A 19,660-nucleotide genomic window follows, 5' to 3' on the forward strand; every position below is an offset into this window, starting at 1 on the left:
CCTACCTTCCAGGGTATCTACCACTCCCCCCAGCTTAGTGTCATCCGCAAACTTGCTGAGGGTGCAATCTACCCCATCCTCCAGATCATTAATAAAGATGTTGAACAAAACCGGCCCCAGGACCGACCCCTGGGGAACTCCGCTTGTGACTGGTTGCCAGCTAGACATGGAGCCATTGATCACTACTCGTTGAGCCCTATACTCTAGCCAGTTCTCTGTCCATTTTATAGTCCATTCATCCAACCCATACTTCTTTAACTTGCTGATAAGAATACTGTGAGAGACAGTATCAAAAGCTTTGCTAAAGTCAAGGTATATCACATCCACCGCCTTCCCTACATCCACAGAGCCAGTCACCTCCTCATAGAAAGCAATCAGGTTGGTCAGGCATGACTTTCCCTTAGTGAATCCATGTTGACTGTTCCTGATCACCTTCCTCTCTTCCGAGTGCCTTAAAATGGATTCCTTAAGGACCTGCTCCATGATTTTTCCAGGGATTGAAGTGAGGCTGACCAGTCTGTAGTTCCCTGGATCCTCTTTCCTCCCTTTTTTGAAGATGGGCACTATATTTGCTTTTTTCCACGTGTGCAGATAACCAGTGTGACAGTATTTTTTCTTGCATGGATAGAGTAGGCTGGTGCGAGGTAAAGTACAAACAGTGGGAGTTGGATTCAATAAGCAAAATTCAAAGGTGATGTACATTAGACATCAATTTAATTTGGTCAGAAAACTGGATATGGGGACCAGATTTATGGGCATGCTCGAGGCACCTCATGCTGCTTCAGCAGGGCAAGACAGCTGTAAGAATGGTTTAACTTGCCTGTTAAACTAGATTTATGGCTGGTTGGCGTTGTCTGAGCTGCTCAAAGCAGCCAGAGCATGCTGGTGTATCTCACCCATAATTGGTAATGTAGTATAACTTACACCGATTCAGCATTACATGGCTGGGCAAAGAATTGAAAATTAAATTCTGGAACCGAGTCTTCTGCCACTTAACACAAGTTTTACACAGTATATCTGCACTGATGTCAATGGAGGTATTTTGGATTTATAGTGATATAACTTGGTCCAGCATCTGCTCCTGGATAACTATCTTCCGGAGTTTCTGAATTTGCCCAGATTAAAGTATGTTGCCTCTCTGACATGCAAAACCCATGACTCTTCATTTCTGTGTGTATTACAGCTGGGAAGAGAATGGCAATTCAGTTTCATGGAGGATTTCAAAATCTGTTTTTGTTCCAGTTCAGACTGAAAAACAAACATTTAGAAATTCTCTGTGCAACAAAGATTATAAAAAAATTTCTTTTGAAAAACCAAAATGTTTTGTTTTTTATAATTTCAGAACAGGCAGGCAAACGGTGAGCTGGGAGTCTAAAAGCCTTGGAAACCCTGACTGAGCCAGGAGGCTTGGAGATTGGGAATTGGTGGTTCCATGCTTCCAGCTTCCCATCAGTCTGCCTGACAGGCTGATGGGGAGTTGGGAGCCTGGAAACCCCAGAGCTGCAGCATGCATTGTGGCTGGGGCTCCTACAGTTTCCCACCTCCCAGGCCAGCTGGAGCCTGGAGGCTCTGGCTCTGTGTCAGCCTGGTAAGTGGGCTGCAGTGGGGGGCCCACAAGCTGGCAGGAAACCAGGAAGGTTTCTGACAGAGATTTGTCAAAACTGATAGGTTTCCGACGCGTTTGTTTTGGTTTCTCCAGTGGAACAGTGTTGTTCTGGAAAAATTTCCAACCAGCTCTAGTGAACATAAATTAATTTTGAAAGTCTCGGCAGTCCCTGAAATTGAGACAGTTATTCCTCCAATTTTAAGGCTTTAATAGCCATAGATCTTGGGTTTGTGTTTTACTTCAATTTATCACCACGGCATAGAGTAACTGCACAGTTTAAAATCGGTCAAGTTAAATTATTTTTATGGAAATGCCTTGCTATTTTGTAAGTCCAAAAGTCAACTTAGAAATCTATTTATGGCTTAATGTCCTGAGCAGAAGTTAGGGAACTTTGGCACCACTAGAAACATTGCAAGTCCATCCCAATATAGAATGTTTGCTTTTACAGTTGGATAGATAAAGATATTCTTTTGCTGTTTTCTTTAGAACGAAGGGTAATTTGTTTTTTGTAGCTAGTCAATGGTACTATCCAACAAAAATCCACGGTAATTGTCAGAGCTATTTTTTAATCAGCTCTTTTTCAGCTATTGCTCTGAATATTTAGCAGCTCCATTAGATCAGTTATCCAGAGCTGAGGGCAAAGTTTACCTAATTTGTTAATTTTTTTAAATGATAGAAGTTAAATAATCTCATTTTAAAGGCAGACCCAGTAACTGTTGAACTTGGTCACTGAATAATTAATTATTCTGATTGTGTTGCTGTAAGCCACAAGTATTTGTAAACCCCAGTCCCATGCCAATTATTGGGTCTCCTTTCAGAAAGTTGGTTTGAAATACATTGTGTAGTCAAATGAGGCGATGTTAATTCACTTTACAGACTATAACTAATTATGTCCTCTTACTAACTTAGAGCCCAATTTAATTTAATTTAAAACAAATTCAGTGCTAGAAACCCATTAACTTAAATGGAAATTAGATTAGGCCCTTATTATTCATGGTATCATTATTATAATGTACTTTATTGTGTTGTTGGCATCATATTTTATATCTTATTGTACTGTAAACATAGCCACAGGCTGTCCTCAGCAAGACGGTCCCCCATTTCCTTTAACCTTTGTAGGTGACAATGAGGCTCTGGTATAGAGCACCTGATGGACGACAATGGCTCTGGGCCTTCCACAGAAGCCTGCTCAATCCCCAGACAGCTGAGATCTCTCTCAGCTCTCCTATAAAGCCCAGGTATTCATTAACTGTCACTTGACCCCAGTTAATCCTGGCCCCACATGCAGAGAAGCAACTAATTAATTATGGCACAAGGTAAGGCTGGCTCCAACTCCAGCTGGAATGTTGCTGTTTGCCTCCCTGATAATAATTTGCTTGGCATAACCAATGACCTCTGTCCAATCAGCTGTGAACTGGATCCATTAGGGCTCCGTGTGCCCTCTGTCAGTTCAGCTACCCCTTGTTCAGATTCCTGCCACTTCCTCTCCTCCCCAAATGACATATACGAATTAGAACTGGTTAGAACTTTGTCATCAACATTTGCTGATTCATTGAAATCAAAACATTTTGCAGAGACATTTCAATTTTGAGAAATATTTGGAACAAAGTGAAATCAGAATACTCAGTTTTTTATTTTGACTTAATTCCATTCCAAATTTAGAATTTCAACTTGAAGTTGAAAAATTCCATTACAGTGTAATGTGTCAGTCACTCTTGTCACATGTTGTCACGTGTGTGTTCCTTTATTGGATGAGTGCATGTTGTTTCACATTGGTTCAGTTTACCCATGTGAAATTCCAGTCTGAGTTGCTGCAGCAGGACTGTTTACTTTGTTTGCTTGAAGTTGGAGACTGATGCACAGGTGCTGGAACTAGGAGTGCTGGGGGTGCTGCACATCCTCTTGCTTGAAATAGTTTCCATTATATACAAGGTTTACAGTTTGGTTCAATGGCTCTCAGAACCCCCACTTTATAAATTGTTCCTGCACCCCTGGACTGATGCATCTTATTCTTCAGTGAAAGAAATGTAGCAGGATATAGTTCCTCTGGCATAGTAGGTACTGTCTGACTCGTCTCTGTAGCTGTGCTGCTGGCGCGACTGCTGTGTAAGACAGTAATTATTCAATAATTTATTTCACCATTGTAAGCCTGCCTTCCTTCATTCCTCCCCAGTCCTGCAAGATGAAAGGAGGAATTTTAAAGCAGAAGTTGTTTGAGGGGCAAAAACATTTTTTGAAGCTGCTTGTAGGACAAGCAGCAGTGAACTTGTGCCATCCCTCCCAGAGTTCCTGTCTCAAAACTTTGTCAGCAGAATTAATAGACTGCAGTGTGAGGCTGCTCAGAAGTAGTGTTCTTCTATGGAACAGTTCAGGGTAGGGAAAAAGAAAGACAACCTCTGACTTGCTCAGTGGAGAAAGGGTTGTGGAAGCTCTTCAGCACTAACCCCAGGAAGTGTAGGGAGGGGAACCAGAATCTCATAAGGAACAGGAGTTGGCAAAATCCACTTTGCCCAAGGCAGACTACTCCTTTGGAAAGGAATATCTCCCTGAGACACAAGTGACCAGTAGGCGGCAGTAGTGAAGAGGTGGAGGAGGTTCGTGTATAACTAGTTAGTCCAGCACCACATGAAGTTGCAGGATGTGGTTGTTAGTCTCAGCTCCCAGATGAGAGGACAAACACAGACGCCATCTCTCCTGGCCATGTTTTCAGTGGGAACAGTAGAGGGGAAGACAGTGCCCCCCATGCAGCATGTAACTCAGCAGCATACGTCACCAGCTACAATCCCCCAAGCCTCTACTGAAAAACACACTAAACAGGCATCCTCCTGGGTTTGCAAACACTTCAGAGTTAATACTAGAGACAGTATCAGTGCCATTTGCCAGTTATGCAGATGCAGGGTCAGTCTGGGCTGGGGACATCAGGCATGTTGTCACATGTGGAACAGGATCACAGAGCGCACATACTGCAATAGGTTAGCTTAGAAGAAAAGCAACCAGGCTCTGGGTCTTCTACAGAGCAGAAGTTGGCACAATCAGTGATTTTCATGATTTTGATAGCTTAGGTGAGTGTGTTTAGAGGGGGCAAAAATATGATTGCAGCCACCCTAGGGTTGTGACACTGGCCACAGAATGTGCAAGGATGCTGGCTATGGATATGTTTCCTTTCTCCCATGTGGTGGATGAGGGCTGCTGACACCTTATGGCTGCAGCTGCCCGCAGATGGCAGAACCTTAGACACTTCTCTTTTCCTAAACATGCAGTTCCAGGTCTATGTGCAACTGTGAGAAGTGCTGTAGGGCGTGGCCTGGGTAACTGAAGATGGGAGGGTGCACAGCACGCCATGTTTTGCATGTGGAGCTTTGAAAAACAGCAAACCTCCGGAAACGTTGTAGGGAAGCTGTGCTGTCATGGTGTGGCTAAAGCCTCTCAACCGCTCTGCTGGGTTTCCGGCAATGGACAATGGAGTAGACATCACAAAGGCAGAGTGTGGTGGTTGCTTCCAGCTTGTTCCTTGTCTTGCTCACGACCTCAGTCTAGGTATGAGGAAATTCATGGGAGGGGTGGGATACAGGGATGCAGGCACTGCTGTCAATGGCCACTTCAGCTGGTCCTGTGCAGTGCACCGCAGTCTTAGGGAGCTTCAAGAGTCACTCAAACTGCCATGCCACCAGTTGAAGTAGGAGGTGGTGAGCAGGTGGCTCTCCAGCTTTTTATGTGCTGGAAACTTCATATGAGCAGAGAAAAGCAGTGGTAGCATTCCACATCTATGGGCCCAGGAACATACAGAAGAACACCGCCCTCCAAACTTCACTCACCCAGTGGCTCCTCCTGAAGAAGTTAATCAATCTACTATGACATTTTGAGACCAGTCAGATGCAGGGATCAGCAAAGTAATTCCCTTGCTGTGCCTGCTGGAGAGAAAACTGCAAGTTCCAGGAACAGAGACATCTTCGGGGTATCCTGGTGGGAGTCGTGCTTTCTTTTCTTCTGGGAAATTACCATCTCTTAGACATGTGGGAGAAGGAGCACCATTGGATTGCAACATATCTACACCGCTGATTCAAAAATACGATGGCTTCCTTCCTCTCAAGAGGGAACAGGCAGGCAGGCATACTCCAGGTGAAAAACAACTTGTGCTGCCACCTGTGCTGCCGTGGCTTCACTGATATTGTTGTGTTCGCTAGATAAAAGCTATATTGGGTAACTTTAGCAAAGCTTTTGTTACGGTCTCGCACAGTATTCTTGCCAGCAAGTTAAAGAAGAATCCCATGCACTACTATAGACGGGGCCGACAGGCTAAGCAGAAGATCTGCAGAAATGGACCTGGGGGTTACACTGGACAAGAAGCTGGATATGAATCAACAGTGTGCTATAAAATGGATAGAAAGCTGGCTAGATCATTGGGCTCAATGGGTGGTAATCAACAGCTTGAAGTCTACTTGGCAGCCACTATCAAGCGGCGTGCCCCAGTGGTCGGTCCTGGGGGGATTTTGTTTAACATCTTCATTAATGATCTGGATGATGGGGTTGATTGCACCCTCAGCAAGTTTGCAGATGACACTAAGATGGGGGGATTGGTAGATACACTGGGATTAGGATACATAGTGACCTAGACAAATTGGAGGATTGGTCCAAAAGAAATTTTGATGAGGTTCAACAAGGACAAGTGCAGAGTCCTGCACTTAGGACAAAAGAATCACATACACTACTATAGACGGGGCCGACAGGCTAAGCAGAAGATCTGCAGAAATGGACCTGGGGGTTACACTGGACAAGAAGCTGGATATGAATCAACAGTGTGCTTTTGTTGCCAAGAGGTCTTACGGCATATTAGGCTGCATTAGTAGGAGCATTGCCAGCAGATCGAGAGAAGTGATTATTCCCCTCTATTCAGCATTGGTGAGGCCACTTCAGGAGTATTGTGTCCAGATTTGGGCCCCCCACTACAGGAAGGATGTGAACAAATTGGAGAGAGTCCAGCAGAGGGCAACGAAAATGATTAGGGGCTGGGGCACATGAGTTATGAGGCGAGGCTGTGGGAACTGAACTTATTTAGTCTTCAAAAGAGAAGAGTGGGGGAGGGGGATTTGTAAATTGCAAGAACAAAAGTAGGAAACCTTTCATGTTTAGGCTTCCGAATTATTTCAAAAGAGTGTAACAAATCAATTTTAGGTCTTCCAGTAAAAATACCTTTAGAACCAAACACACTGGGAATTTTTCAGGCATCAGGGGACAAAGAAGTTGTATCCAGTTCAGTTTGGCTAGATTTTTACAACAGAAAATTTGCACAAAAGCTTGGAGAAATAATATCTAAATCATCTTTGTCTCAGAATTGCAGGAAAGGGTTCAAATTAAATTTTTCATAGAAATGGGTCATTCGTCTCCCAATCTAAGCTGTCATCCTTGATGTTTGAATCTTTGTGTATTCATGTTGTACTGCTTCTGTAGCTTGTCTCACTGCAGCTCTCTTTCTTCCTCTTCACCTTTGCCATTGGAATTCCTTCTCCTCAGGGTTCTGATCTGAATAGAAGCTATGCCTCACTTGTCCTTGTGGTTGGTAGTGTCATTCTCACACTACCTGTAGGCAAGTGGAGTTCTGCTTTTTTCATCTTCCACCCTGACTACTTCATCTTCTGTTCATCCCTTCCTCTGGGCCTCCATCAACTATTATTTCCCTGGGTCACTGATAATGACCTGTTTGTTGGTACCAGTTATACCTGATTCCCATGTGCAGGCAGGATGGTACAGTCCAAGGCTTGCCAGACCTTCATATTTTTCTGGTATTTTTGCCTACTCCTGAAAAATAGCATTCAAAATTAAAATGGAAAAATAACTTTCACCTATTGTCTTGGCTTACTATTTATTTTGGTGGTGCCTGATATGTGTCCTATTGCCTCCACCACTTCTGTGACATTACCTAGTACATTCAGATCAACTTGCCTCTTATGTATATGATATGTGGTCCTTATTCTGAGCAGTGCCCCACAATCCTCTCTGTGCCCAGGGAAAAGGGAAGGTTGTTTGTGAGTGTCTTCCCTCCCAGATATGTATTTGGACAGTTGTTTATGCAACCATCCTCAACATTTTTGTGAGCATGGGCATCATCCCAAGGCATGGCTCTGGGATGAAGGCACTGGCCTGGAATTAAGAGATCTAGGTTTAAGTTTTGGCTTTGACACAGACTTCCTTTTTGGCCCTTGGGTAAATTACTTAATCTCTGTTCCCATCTTTAAAATAGAAATAATAATGCTTCCCCATTTTTTAGGGAATGTGTGGATAAATCTACTTACATTTGTAAGGTGACCAGATTCTACAGTGATCAGCATAGTAGAAAAGCCGAAACATAAATTAATCTAAATCAGGACTAATCTAAATCTAAATCATCTAATCTAAATCATGTAATTTAGCTGAATAGTAATTCAGTGAACACTTGAAGCTGTGTTTGCAGGGAACAGTTTATAAACACCCCATATGCTGAAATATGTTCATATAAAGCACTCATCAAATACCAGACATACTTGTAAAAATCTAATTCTGGTCTCCGATATTTGCAATTAGAAGTAGGGGTTACATTTTGTTCAGTAAATTGTCTGTTGCAAAGTAGTTCGCCCTCTTCTAATAAAGAAGTAATAAAGAGACAAAGAGATATTTATGGGAAGTAATAGGAGAGAGAATAGAAATAAAAATCTTAAATGCCTGGCATGTTGTCTACAACAAGGGCTCGCAAATTGGTACTAAACTTTACATATAGAATATTTTATGTTAGCAGTTTCCAGATATGAAAGAAATATCTTAGCTTTCTGACAGCCATATCTGTCCTTTATCCTGTGCTGGGGCTGTCATCTTCTCCTGGGAGGGAATGTTGTGTCAGCTCAGAGATTGTGTAGATAAAACCTACTTCACTCTGGGTCTCAATATGTTATAATACATGAGATGTGACACATTCTGTTGTAACTTTAGATTCACATCCTTCCTTTTGATGGTAAGAAAAAACACAGATTACATTTTTCTTCTTCCTGTACATGATATTTTCTGACTAATCATGTTCTAATATTTCCAAGTCACACTGATAATTATATGCAATTCAAAAGGGCTTCTGATCCAAGATTAAATTATGACATTTTTGTTGGAGATATATCTAATGTACTTTCAGTAATCAAAATCCTTTGCATGTCTTTTCCAATTATCTTTTCTCTTTGTATTGCTAAATGAGTTTTGGTAACACTTTACTATGCAGGGTTTCATTAACATGCAAATAGAGAGTTAATGCAGATAGTTCACTTGAGCATGGCAAGCACAGTTTATTTGTGAAATGATTAGCGCACTGTTCTTGATTCAGAAAACACCGTTACAATTGAGACAACATGGCATAGAGGAATAAGCATGGTCCTGGGAGTCAGGAGGTTCTAAAGTCTTCTTCTGGATCTGCCACTAGTAAAAATATAAAGATAATCATAGAGTTTGACACTGAAATTGAACGGCACAATATGTATTGCCAATGCCAAGCCTGAGGAGGTCTTGGTTATCTTGGGCAGGAATCCTGAGTAGCAGGCAGGCTGGTATATACTCATATATTCCTAAATTAATTTTATCTCATCTCTCTGCTGAACTCTGTGATGGAGTGTGATATGGCTGTATCAAATTCTGAAGTATGTTTTTTACCCATGTTGAAATATTGGCACTGTGGCTGCATTAGTTTGGATTTGCCTGCGGACAGCCTGTTATGCTGCATTCCAGACAGATGCTCTGCTGGGGAAAGAGAGTTGATACCTCATTGAAAGGCCATCACTGAGAGCCATCAAAGCTGCAAGATGGGGGTATTGACTTTCAACTATTGACCTACCCATGGAGCAATGATCTTTCTACACAGGGGCCCACAAAAGGGGGTGGGAGGCAAATATGAGTAGTGGATATGGAGCTTCACAGTTTAAGCACATGACTCAGAGACAGATATCCAATTTAAGAGTGGGGTTCTGTTCTGTGCAGGGGGACCAACCATTGCTACATGTAACTGGGAGGGTGTATCCAGTGCAGTCTTGCAGGAGTCAGTCCTGAGTCCAGTACTGTTCAATATTTTTATTAATGACTTGGATAACAGTGTAGAGAGTCTGCTTATAAAATCTGCAGATGATACCAAATAGGAGGGTTTGCAAGTCCTTTGGAAGATAGGATTAGAATTCAAAATGACCTCGACAAATTGGAGAATTGGTCTGAATTCAACCAGATGAAATTCAATAAAGACAAGTGCAGAGTATTTCACTTACAAAGGAAAAATCAAATGCACAACTACAAAATAAGGAATAACTAGCTAGGTGGTAGTACTGCTGAAAAGAATCTAGGAATTATAGTGGATGACAAATTGAATCTGAGTCAACAGTACGATGCCATTGTGAAACAGGCTAATATCATTCTGGGATGTATTAACAGGAGTGTTGTATGTAGGGAGGCAATTGCCCTGCTGTACTCTGCACTGGTGAGGCCTCAGATGAAATTCTGGTTCCTGTTCTCAGCAGTACAGATGTGTACAAGATTGGAGAGAGTCCATAAGAAAGAAACCAAAATGATAAAAGGTTTAGAAAACCTGACCTATGAGGAAAGGTTAATAAAATGGGGCATGTTTCTTCTTGAGAAAAGACCTTTTGTGTGTGTGTGAGAGAGAGAGAGAGAGACCTGATAAGTCTTCAAATATGTTAAGGACTATTATAAATTGTTCCCCTTGTCCACTGCAGGTAGGACAAGAAGTAATGTGCTTAATCATGCAGCAGGGAAGATTTAGGTTAGATATTAGGAAAACCTTTCTAACTATAAACGTTAAGCTCTGGAATAGGTTTCCAAGGGAGGTTATGGAATCCCCATTATTGGAGGTTTTTAAGAACTGGTTGGACAAACATCCCTCAGGGATGATCTTGGTTTACTTGGTCCTGCCTCAGCACAGGGGGGCTGGATTTGATGACTTCTTGAGGTTCCTTACAGCCCTACATTTCTATGATTCTATGTAAGGACTGGCAGGAGAGAGAGGGAGAGGGCAATAGGGGTTCTGCCATGCCTGAAACACTGATGAACCACAGATGCACAAGAAAGGGTGAGTTCAGATTAAGGTAGGGAGGGTGTGTCTCAGGGCTTTTGTTATTTTCAAAGAGCTGTAACTCTCAACTACTTTAAGAGTAAAGTGACTGTGGTTAAGAAATTCTGCTACTAAACCCATATTCCTTGATATGGTGCCATCTTGTCACTGAAGAGGTTAAATTATTAAGCTCAGACTGTCCACAACCTACGTGGGGTGCTGAGAAAGTGTTTGCAAGTAATTGGAGAGTTCAAGAGGTCTCAGAGGTTTCAGGGTCTAGGGTGTCTGGATGGTAATGTTTCATATCCCCCCAAAAAGTGTCAGACTTGAACCTGAGTGTAAGCCTTAGAGTCCAAGAGCAAGAAATGGTGACTAGACTCTACCCGGACCCAGGTGGCTTGAAAGCATATGATAGGGTCCACTTGCAACAGACTAGTGACTGTATAATGGGTCAGAGGGCCATTTTAGTGAGGCACCTCCTTTCAAGCCAAAATATAAAAGTTATGGTCACTGCACGTTCCAGATCAGTCCAGGCTCATGCCAAGCAGAGCAACCAGCTCAAAAATGCCTAAGCAAGCCAGGCCCAGTAAAAGTATCAGTAATACAAGTAAATAGTTGATATTGGTGGTCTTAATCAAATTCAACCAAAAACTGAATTGCATGAGCCATAATTTAGTCTTTGCTTTCTGTAGCTACACTATCAAGAGTTGAGATGTCAAATAAGGACAAAGGAACAGATAGTAAATGTCTACCAGCTATCTAGGCTCTGTCACTGGCCTCCTGCAGCTTTAGCTCTAGAAGACTTTCATTACAGAAATTCCAGGGTTCCATACACCAACTATACCCAAACACCCTAGTAATGTTGAGCGGCACTCCATCCATTATCATGAGAGCGAATGTATGATGTGTTGTTTTCTGTGTGTGTTAGGGTTTTTGCCACAAAAATAGTCTCATTTCTTTTACCCAGGCAAAATGCAGAAGGCAGACATCTATTGTATAAATGTGACTTTTACATCATATCAGAACTTTAGTGGCTGGCCGTTGTTGTACTTTCTTTTTTATCAGTGGTGAACTGTCCAGCTCCAGTTTCTTCTCTCTACTATGAAGAAAGGGTTGAGCTGTGAGAAGTCCCCACATCTTTGGCTTTGTTTTGGGATAGGAGGATATGAAGATGCAGGAGGCATCTATTTCTCTCCCTTAGAGGGCAAGTAGCAGGACATACGGGCCACTCCCTGTATAACCTTGGGGGACAGTGTTCCACAGAAGGACAGCATATAGGTGGTACAGGTGTTTTGAATATGGATCATGAACTGGGTTTCCAGTTGACATAGAGAAATCATAATCTTTGGGAGTATGCATGATGGGTGTCTCTGGCTGTCAGTTTAAAGGATTGGGGTGGGAGGGGTGCACATAGTGAGAGTAGATGCCATCTTTATGAGAAAACATATGGGGGATTTGTGGAGGAAGTTGCACAAAGGGAAGGTGTCTGTGAGAGAGAGTGGGTCACCTGACCCAGGCTTCCCTGCCCAGATCCTGCTGTCTTCAGGGTGGGGAGGGAGGGTGACTTTGAAGCTGGCTATCAGCAGCCTACCCTCAAACATCCATAGAATAGCACCTAATGATGCATGTCTGCTACCTCATGGTATTTTATAAATCATAGTTACTGTCATCGTCACAAGATATTCATGCCATGTGTGATGCAGGTAAACCACATGCCAACTATGGCCAAGGCTGCAGGTGCCAGCTAAGAACTGAGAAACTTACGGTAGGAAGCTAGACCAGCTTGCTTGTGTGTTAGTATAATTTAAAGTAGATGTTAAAATACATAAGAATGTGTTTAGTGTTTAAACTTCATACAAAACTGGAGGGATGTTGCATGCATTGTTTTCACTTATCTGTACCATATTATAATGTAATAGCAAACATTTGCATTGTATATACCTCTGTAACAAAGTAACCCACAATTTTGAGAGTCAATTCTATAGTAAACTAACTAAAGCTTTATTAACTCAGAAAAATGAATAAGAGTTATTGAGCGGTTAAAGCAGGTAAAATATATATACATGTGAGTCACAGTTTAGAATTTCAAAAAGTAGCAGAGATGTAGTAATCTGCCAGTTTCCTCAAAGAAAGAATCATTGTGTAACGCAGATGAAGAACTTTAACTGGAAATCGCTAATTTCTGTGCATGAAAAGCAAATATGTGAGATCAAAGTTTCTAAGTGCATTCCTCTCTCCCCATCATAAAAGAAAGGATGCACATGCGGGCCATCCTGTTAGCTTGGTGTCTGTGAGAAGAAGCTATAAATATGGACACAGGAAAAAAATATTTTGTTTGGATTGTAACAGGGCAAAATAATGGAAAAGAAGATGGAGATCCTCGGAGAAGCCCTAAAAGACTTTGGGAAACTGGCAGATTACTATATCTCTGCTATCTTTTGAAATTCTAAACTGTCTCACATGTACATATCTTTTTCCCTGCTTTAATCTCTCAACAACTCTGATTCCTTTTTCTTAGCTAATAAACCTTTAGTTAATTTACTATAGAATTGGCTCCCAGAATTGTCCTTCATATGAAATTTAATATACAAATCGACCTGGATGAGTGAGTGGTGTCTTGGGACTGGGTGTAACCTGAATATTTTGTTGGTTTTTTTTGTGTAAGTGACCATTTATGACATAGTCCAGCTTGCCTGGGTGGCAAGATAGACTGGAGAACTTAAGGGGACTATCTGGGACTCCATAGTAAGACTCTTATAGTGATCCAGTAGTTCACATTTGTTACTGGGTTGGTGAAATCTAATTATAGAATATACCACCAATTTGGGGTGTCTGTCCTATTTTTTGACAGTCTGCCCTGAAGTAGGCACTCATGGTCGTGAACCATTCCAGACAGCATGACACCATGATATTTCCTCCCCCCCTTTTGTCAGCAGAATGGGGTTTCAATGTAAGACAAAATTGTCTTGTCTCTGCAATTCAGATTTCATGCCTCTGTTGTGAGATTTTAAAGTAGAATTACTATTTCTTAATTTTCACTTCTCTCACAATCCATTGTTCTTATATAAATAGTATATCTACATGTGTTATTTTAAACTATTGATACAATATTAATAAATGAAAATGCACATTATCTGTTATTGATTGTCCATAATTTTAACTGTCCTTTTGGTTCTCATTGCCTTTTTCCTAGCAGAGAGAATTGAGATTTTGTAAGAACAGTAAAATTTTGGAATTTTTAATTAGCTTCTCTTCAGTAGTTACATTTATGAAATATGGTTGTCTTTTATGGCAATAGAGATGACAATAGAGATAATGTTTAAACAATTAGTTCTTAATAAAACTGGATTTTCACTGCAACTGGAAGCTTTGAATGATAATTCTGTATTAAAATTCAGCTATGAGAAGCAATTATCTATGCATCAGTGATATATTCACCAGGAAGGCCTTCTGTATAATTTAAATCCTGAGGGAGGGCTGGAAATAGTGACTATACCGGGATGTCTCTGCATTTCCTGCATGTTGTAGAATGGGGCTCCTACTTGACTCTGAATAGGTTGGTGCAGAGAGAGAGTGTATCTTTGTGTGTTTGAGGATTGGGGCAGAGTTGAGCTGTGTTGGGGTTATGAGATTCCTGACCATCTGGATTTAGTAGCCTTAAACCCATTTATAGTGTATGTGAAGGGGGCATTGACTGCTATTCCTGCCCAGGTCTAAGCTTCTTCCAAATCCTCTTAATTCTATGCATAATTTTAAATCAGACCTTATGAGCCAGAATCTGTTTTGAAAACTGTTTTGTTTTTTTTTGGAACAAGAAGAAATGTCAGATTTAATTAATTTATTCATTCATTTATAAAATAAAGAAATAAAAGGTTTTAAAAGATTGTATACAGGACTGATGTGGTAGAGTTTAAAGTCATTCTCCTGACCACCAGTCCCAGCTCTAATGGTTATGACCTCCAGACTTTTCCATATTTCCAGTTATCAAACAAAATGGACTCTCTCCTATATATATATATATATATATATATATATATATATATATATATATATATAATCTTCAAACCAAAGCCTATGTTTCAGTTATTCATACAATAGCCAGGTTTCTTTGTAGAAATTAAAACACTATTTTTCAAGAGATCATAAAAACCAGCTTTATATTCAGTGCATGGAATATACCATATTAAGCAGATCTTGCTTCTTTTCCAAAACAAGCTGAAAGTGTTTTTCTTTTATCAATGCGATATTATCTACTCTGATTAGGATCATAGAAATTAGCAATCATAAATCATTGAAGAGGAAATAAGATTTAGCTTAGAGATGTGATGATTAGGCATTGCTAGTCAAATCGGAACATTAGTGGTTGAATTATTATTACATTTCTGTTATTCAAGACACAATTTCAGATAAATTAATTATGGTCTTTCTTCTCAACAGGCCCATGCCAAAGTCTGGCATCTCTACAATGATCATTTTCGTCCAGTTCAAGGAGGCCAAGTGTCCATTGCCCTCAGCTCCCACTGGATAAAACCTCAAGCTATGACTGAACAAGACATACAAGAATGTCAAAAATCCCTTGACTTTGTGCTGGGCTGGTTTGCTAAACCCATATTTATTGATGGTGACTACCCTCAGAGCATGAAGAGTAACCTTTCATCTCTGCTACCTGAATTCAGTGATGCAGAAAAGAAGTACATCAAGGGAACAGCTGACTTTTTTGCTCTTTCTTTTGGAGCAACACTGAGTTTCCAGCTCTTGGACTCTCAGATGTTATTCCACCAGGAGGAATCACTAAGTTTGAGGCAGCTCCTTTATTGGATAAGCCAGGAATATAACAAGCCTAAAATATTCATCGTGGAGAACAGTTGGTTTGTCTCTGGTAGCACCAAGCGAGATGATGCCAAGTATATTTATTATCTCAAAAAGTTCATTATGGAAACTTTAAAAGGTAGCACTGTTGACAAATTAATATTATTTTTCTGACAAAACTTGTGCAAAATACCCCACTGAAGCTCAGTAAACAAATGCTCCAAAACTTAATTTTGGCCTTTAACATATATCTAGATTTTCACTATGAAATTAGATTTCAAATTGTTAAGTTCATTTTTATCAGTTGTTAACAAGTGCCTTTTGATGAGTGTGGTGTGGATGGCGCTTTGTTGGTTTCATCCTGCTCTCCTTTAAGCCAGTGGCAAAACTTCCATTGATTTCAGAAAGAGCAAGCGCAAACCCTGTGTGAAATTGCTGTTTGTGTTTTTATCAATGGGGTTTGCTTTGAATCATTACAGGAAAACTCTAGTGATGAATTTCAATATTTTAGATAGATATATAAATATTTACTAGATAAGACTATATATTAAAAAAAAATGTTTCCCGACAGGAACCATACTGGCAGTAATGCAGGGCTGAAACAATGTACTTGGTTATGAAGAAATGGGAATCCAGTACAGCAGAATTTTTTATCCCATCTAATTAGGACTGGGGCCAGGTTGGATAATAAAAATAATTCTAGAGAATAGGCAGAGCTTTCCATCCATTATTTTTAGGATCCAGAGTTGCTTTTAAACTAACTGACCCTCCTCCCCCTCTTCTTTATTTACAGCATACACAAACTGTTACTTCTAGTAAAGAGTACCAGTTTTTAAAAAGGCAGAAATGATCATTTTAAGTTGCAACAACAGTAATACTGTACTGCTTTTGAGTTGCTTGAGCTTATAATTTCTGCCTTTTTAAAAACTGGTACTGCACTCTTTACTAGAAGTAATGGTTCGTGTACACTGTAACTAAAGAAGGGGCCTATGTTTTAATGCGTTGTAACGATCTTGTGTGTGCTGGTTGTTCAGTTAATACACAGAGCCGGATAATGGAGGCTTGGATAAACGGAATTCTACTGTAATTTTGGAGCCTAATTGTGCTCTTTCATCAATTTTACATCAGTATAATTCTATGGACTTCAGTGGAGTTAATCCTGATTTACACTCGTCTCAGTTTAAGGAGAATCAGTCTTTTGAAGTTTTAAATAACATTTTATTTTAACTAATTTAATTTTTTTAACCAATTGTTAACCTAGAATTAAAAAAGAAAAAGAACCGTAACTTACTTTATAGCACTGACGCTTCTTATTTCTAATGCATTAGAACCTCAGAGTTATGAAAACTCGGGAATGGAGGTTGTTTGTATCTCTGAAGTGTTAATAGCGCCGAACAAAACATTATGGTGGTTCTTTCAAAAGTTTACAACTGAACATTTACTTAATACAGCTTTGAAACTTTACTATGCAGAAGAAAAATGCTGCTTTTAACCATCTTAATTTAAATGAAACACAGAAAGTTTCCTTACCTTGTCAGGTACTTTTTTTTTAGTAGTTTGCATTTAACACAGTACTGTATTTGCCTTTTTTTTTGTCTCTGCTGCTGCCTAATTGCATACATCTGGTTCCAAATGAGGTGTGTGGTTGACTGGTCAGTTCGTAACTCTGGTGTTTGTAATCGTGAGGCCCTATTGTACTTCTTAATGGCAAAGTAAGTAGTACAAGGGACCTACCATCAATCAAACATCAGCCCGCCCCCTGTCACCGGAAGTCCCACCTCTGTCACCGGAAGTCCCTCCCCATCTGGTCACCTGTCACTGGAAGTCCCACCCGGGTTATGACTTCCAGGTCAAGATGGCCACCTGACCGGAAGTGGGTGGTGTGACCCCCTCCGAGAATGCCTCCCGCCAGCTCCCCACCAATAGGAGAGGGTTTCGCCCCCGCAGGACCGCTCCAAGAGCGGGATTGGACCCCAGATAGCCACTTGACCGGAAGTGGGTGTTGTGACCCCTCCGCCAGTTGGCATTCATTTCACAGCGAGAGCAGGATTGGCCCAGAAAGGGTACAGTAAGGAGTGGGGTGACCCCTCCACCAATCAGAGCGGGCTTAGGCCGTCCCAGAAGGGAAAGGTGAACCAATCGGGGTGGGGTGGAATCTCTGGGGCTCAATGGTTGGTTGGGCGGCAGCACCGCCCCGGAAGTCTCAGAGCCTTTAAATCATCTCGTTTTCAAGACCACGTGGTTCACAGCTTGTGGAAAAACGCCGAGAGGAGAACATGGACACCTTCACCACTCCTGTGAGGCCTTCAGAATTTGTTTTGGCTCCTGGGGCCTTTAACAGCTGTGGAGAAAACACTGCACCAGCACCAGTTCTGAGGACAGCTCTTTGGCCCAGATGTTGATGGATACGCCGGAACCCAAAACCTGAGCAACCGTGAGCCAGCCTGATGAGCCTGATGGCCTCACATTGTCCATCCCCATGGAAGAAGGCAGCTCGCAGGAGTCACCAGGCCAAAGGAAAAGATGTGGCGCAGGTAAAGGAACGCGCATGGGAGCGTGATGGGGTTAGGTACAAACCAAGCGATGGGGGATCTTACCGCTATTTATTTTCTGAAAATCTCGACAGGTTGACAATGCCTTTCTACAGGCCTTTGAGAACCTACACATCGGTAGCCCTGTGGGAGTCAATCAATTATGCATCAGCTGTTTTTGCTCGTGTCTAAAACACTGATCTGAGAGGGAAACAACAAAATGAAAGAATGAACCAGCTCATGGGACGTTGTAAAAGGGTGTGTTAAACCAGGTGGTTAATAAAAATCATTTAAATTTGTTAGCGTGAACGTGTTCCTCCATACTTGTGTTAGTAAACAGGTGTTACGAGTAACAGCCATGTCAACACAGGTGGCTCTTTAAAAAAAAAAAAAAAAAAAAAAATTACACCTCTGGGGAAGTTGGAAGCTTCAGAAGGGTGAACTCTCTTTTTCAAGCAGCCAAAAAGCATTGTGAAACTTTGAACAGGGGAGAGGTAACATCCAGGCTTTCAGACCAAGATGCTTACACTTTACACAAACCGCTCATTTACACTCATTGAAATATTCATCACCATGTTCATTGCAGAGGTCATATGAACCTCAGAGGAAGAAGTCTAGGTTCCCCAGAGGGAAACCATCAGGATATCAGTCCACTTCTTCTCAACCCTCATCCTCAAAGTGGCAGTTTTGATGGGTTGGTCAAAGTGCCCTTAGGCCATCAACATCATCTTCTGCTGGAAAACCTCACCCATCCCTTCGGAGACTGTTTCACCCTGTTTCACAGCACCTGGGAGTGGATAACCTCTGACAAATGGGTGCTGGAGATCATCCGAGATGGGTATTCCATCCATTTCACCTCCCTTCTCCCACCCAAACACCCTTCCCTGTCCCTCTTCAGGGACCCTTCTCACAAGAGCCTGCTTCAGCAGAAGGGAAACTATCTCCTCAGCATAAGAGCTATAGACCCAGTGCCCACACGTATAAGAGGCAAAGGCTTCTATTCTCATTACTTCCTGATATCCACCAAAAAAGGGGGTTGGAAACCCATGCTGGACCTCAGAGTGCTCAACAAATTTATCAAGGCTCAGAAGTTCAAGATGGTCACACCATCCACAATTATTCCAGCAGTAGAAAAAGGAGATTGGTTCTCTGTCCTCAACCTTCAAGAAGTGCACTTCCACATTTAGATTTATACCGAATTACAGGCGTTACCTCTGGTTCATGCTAGGGCAAGACCACTATCAGTACATTCCCTATCAGCCTCTCTTCAGTCCCCAGAGTATTCTCCAAGGTCCTCTTTTTAATGGCATCCTATTTATGCACTCAGGGCATCATGATTTATCCTGCCTCCAACCTAACTGATTGATCAAACAATTGTGGACTGGTGAAAACACTCAGTAAGCATGCATCCTGTTTGTTCTGCCTTTCCCATCATTATTCCTGACCACTGATGCATCTCTCATAGGATGGGGCATGCATCTCAACGGTTGCACAGTACAGGGCAAATGGTTGCCAGCTGAGACATACCTTTATATCAACCCACTTGAACTCAGAGTGGTCAGAAATGCATGTGCTCACTTCCTCCTACTGATGAAAGACATGCACACAAAATGGCTTGCATGTATTACATGAACCTACAAAGAGGTACCA

General features: G+C 41.5%; 1 protein-coding gene across 1 annotated transcript in view; it reads left to right on the forward strand.

The window, feature by feature from the left end:
• Positions 1-19,660, forward strand: part of KL (klotho) — a 54,647-nt gene that overhangs the window by 16,187 nt on the left and 18,800 nt on the right. The window contains exon 2 of the mRNA XM_067562974.1: positions 15,108-15,618. Within this exon, the coding sequence (XP_067419075.1) occupies positions 15,108-15,618 (511 nt within the window). The remainder of the gene's footprint in view (positions 1-15,107; positions 15,619-19,660) is intronic.

Source organism: Emydura macquarii, unplaced genomic scaffold (assembly GCF_026122565.2).
Source record: "Emydura macquarii macquarii isolate MOO-44397 ecotype Brisbane River unplaced genomic scaffold, CSIRO-AGI_Emac_v2 contig_2473, whole genome shotgun sequence".
Lineage (NCBI taxonomy): Eukaryota > Metazoa > Chordata > Testudines > Chelidae > Emydura > Emydura macquarii.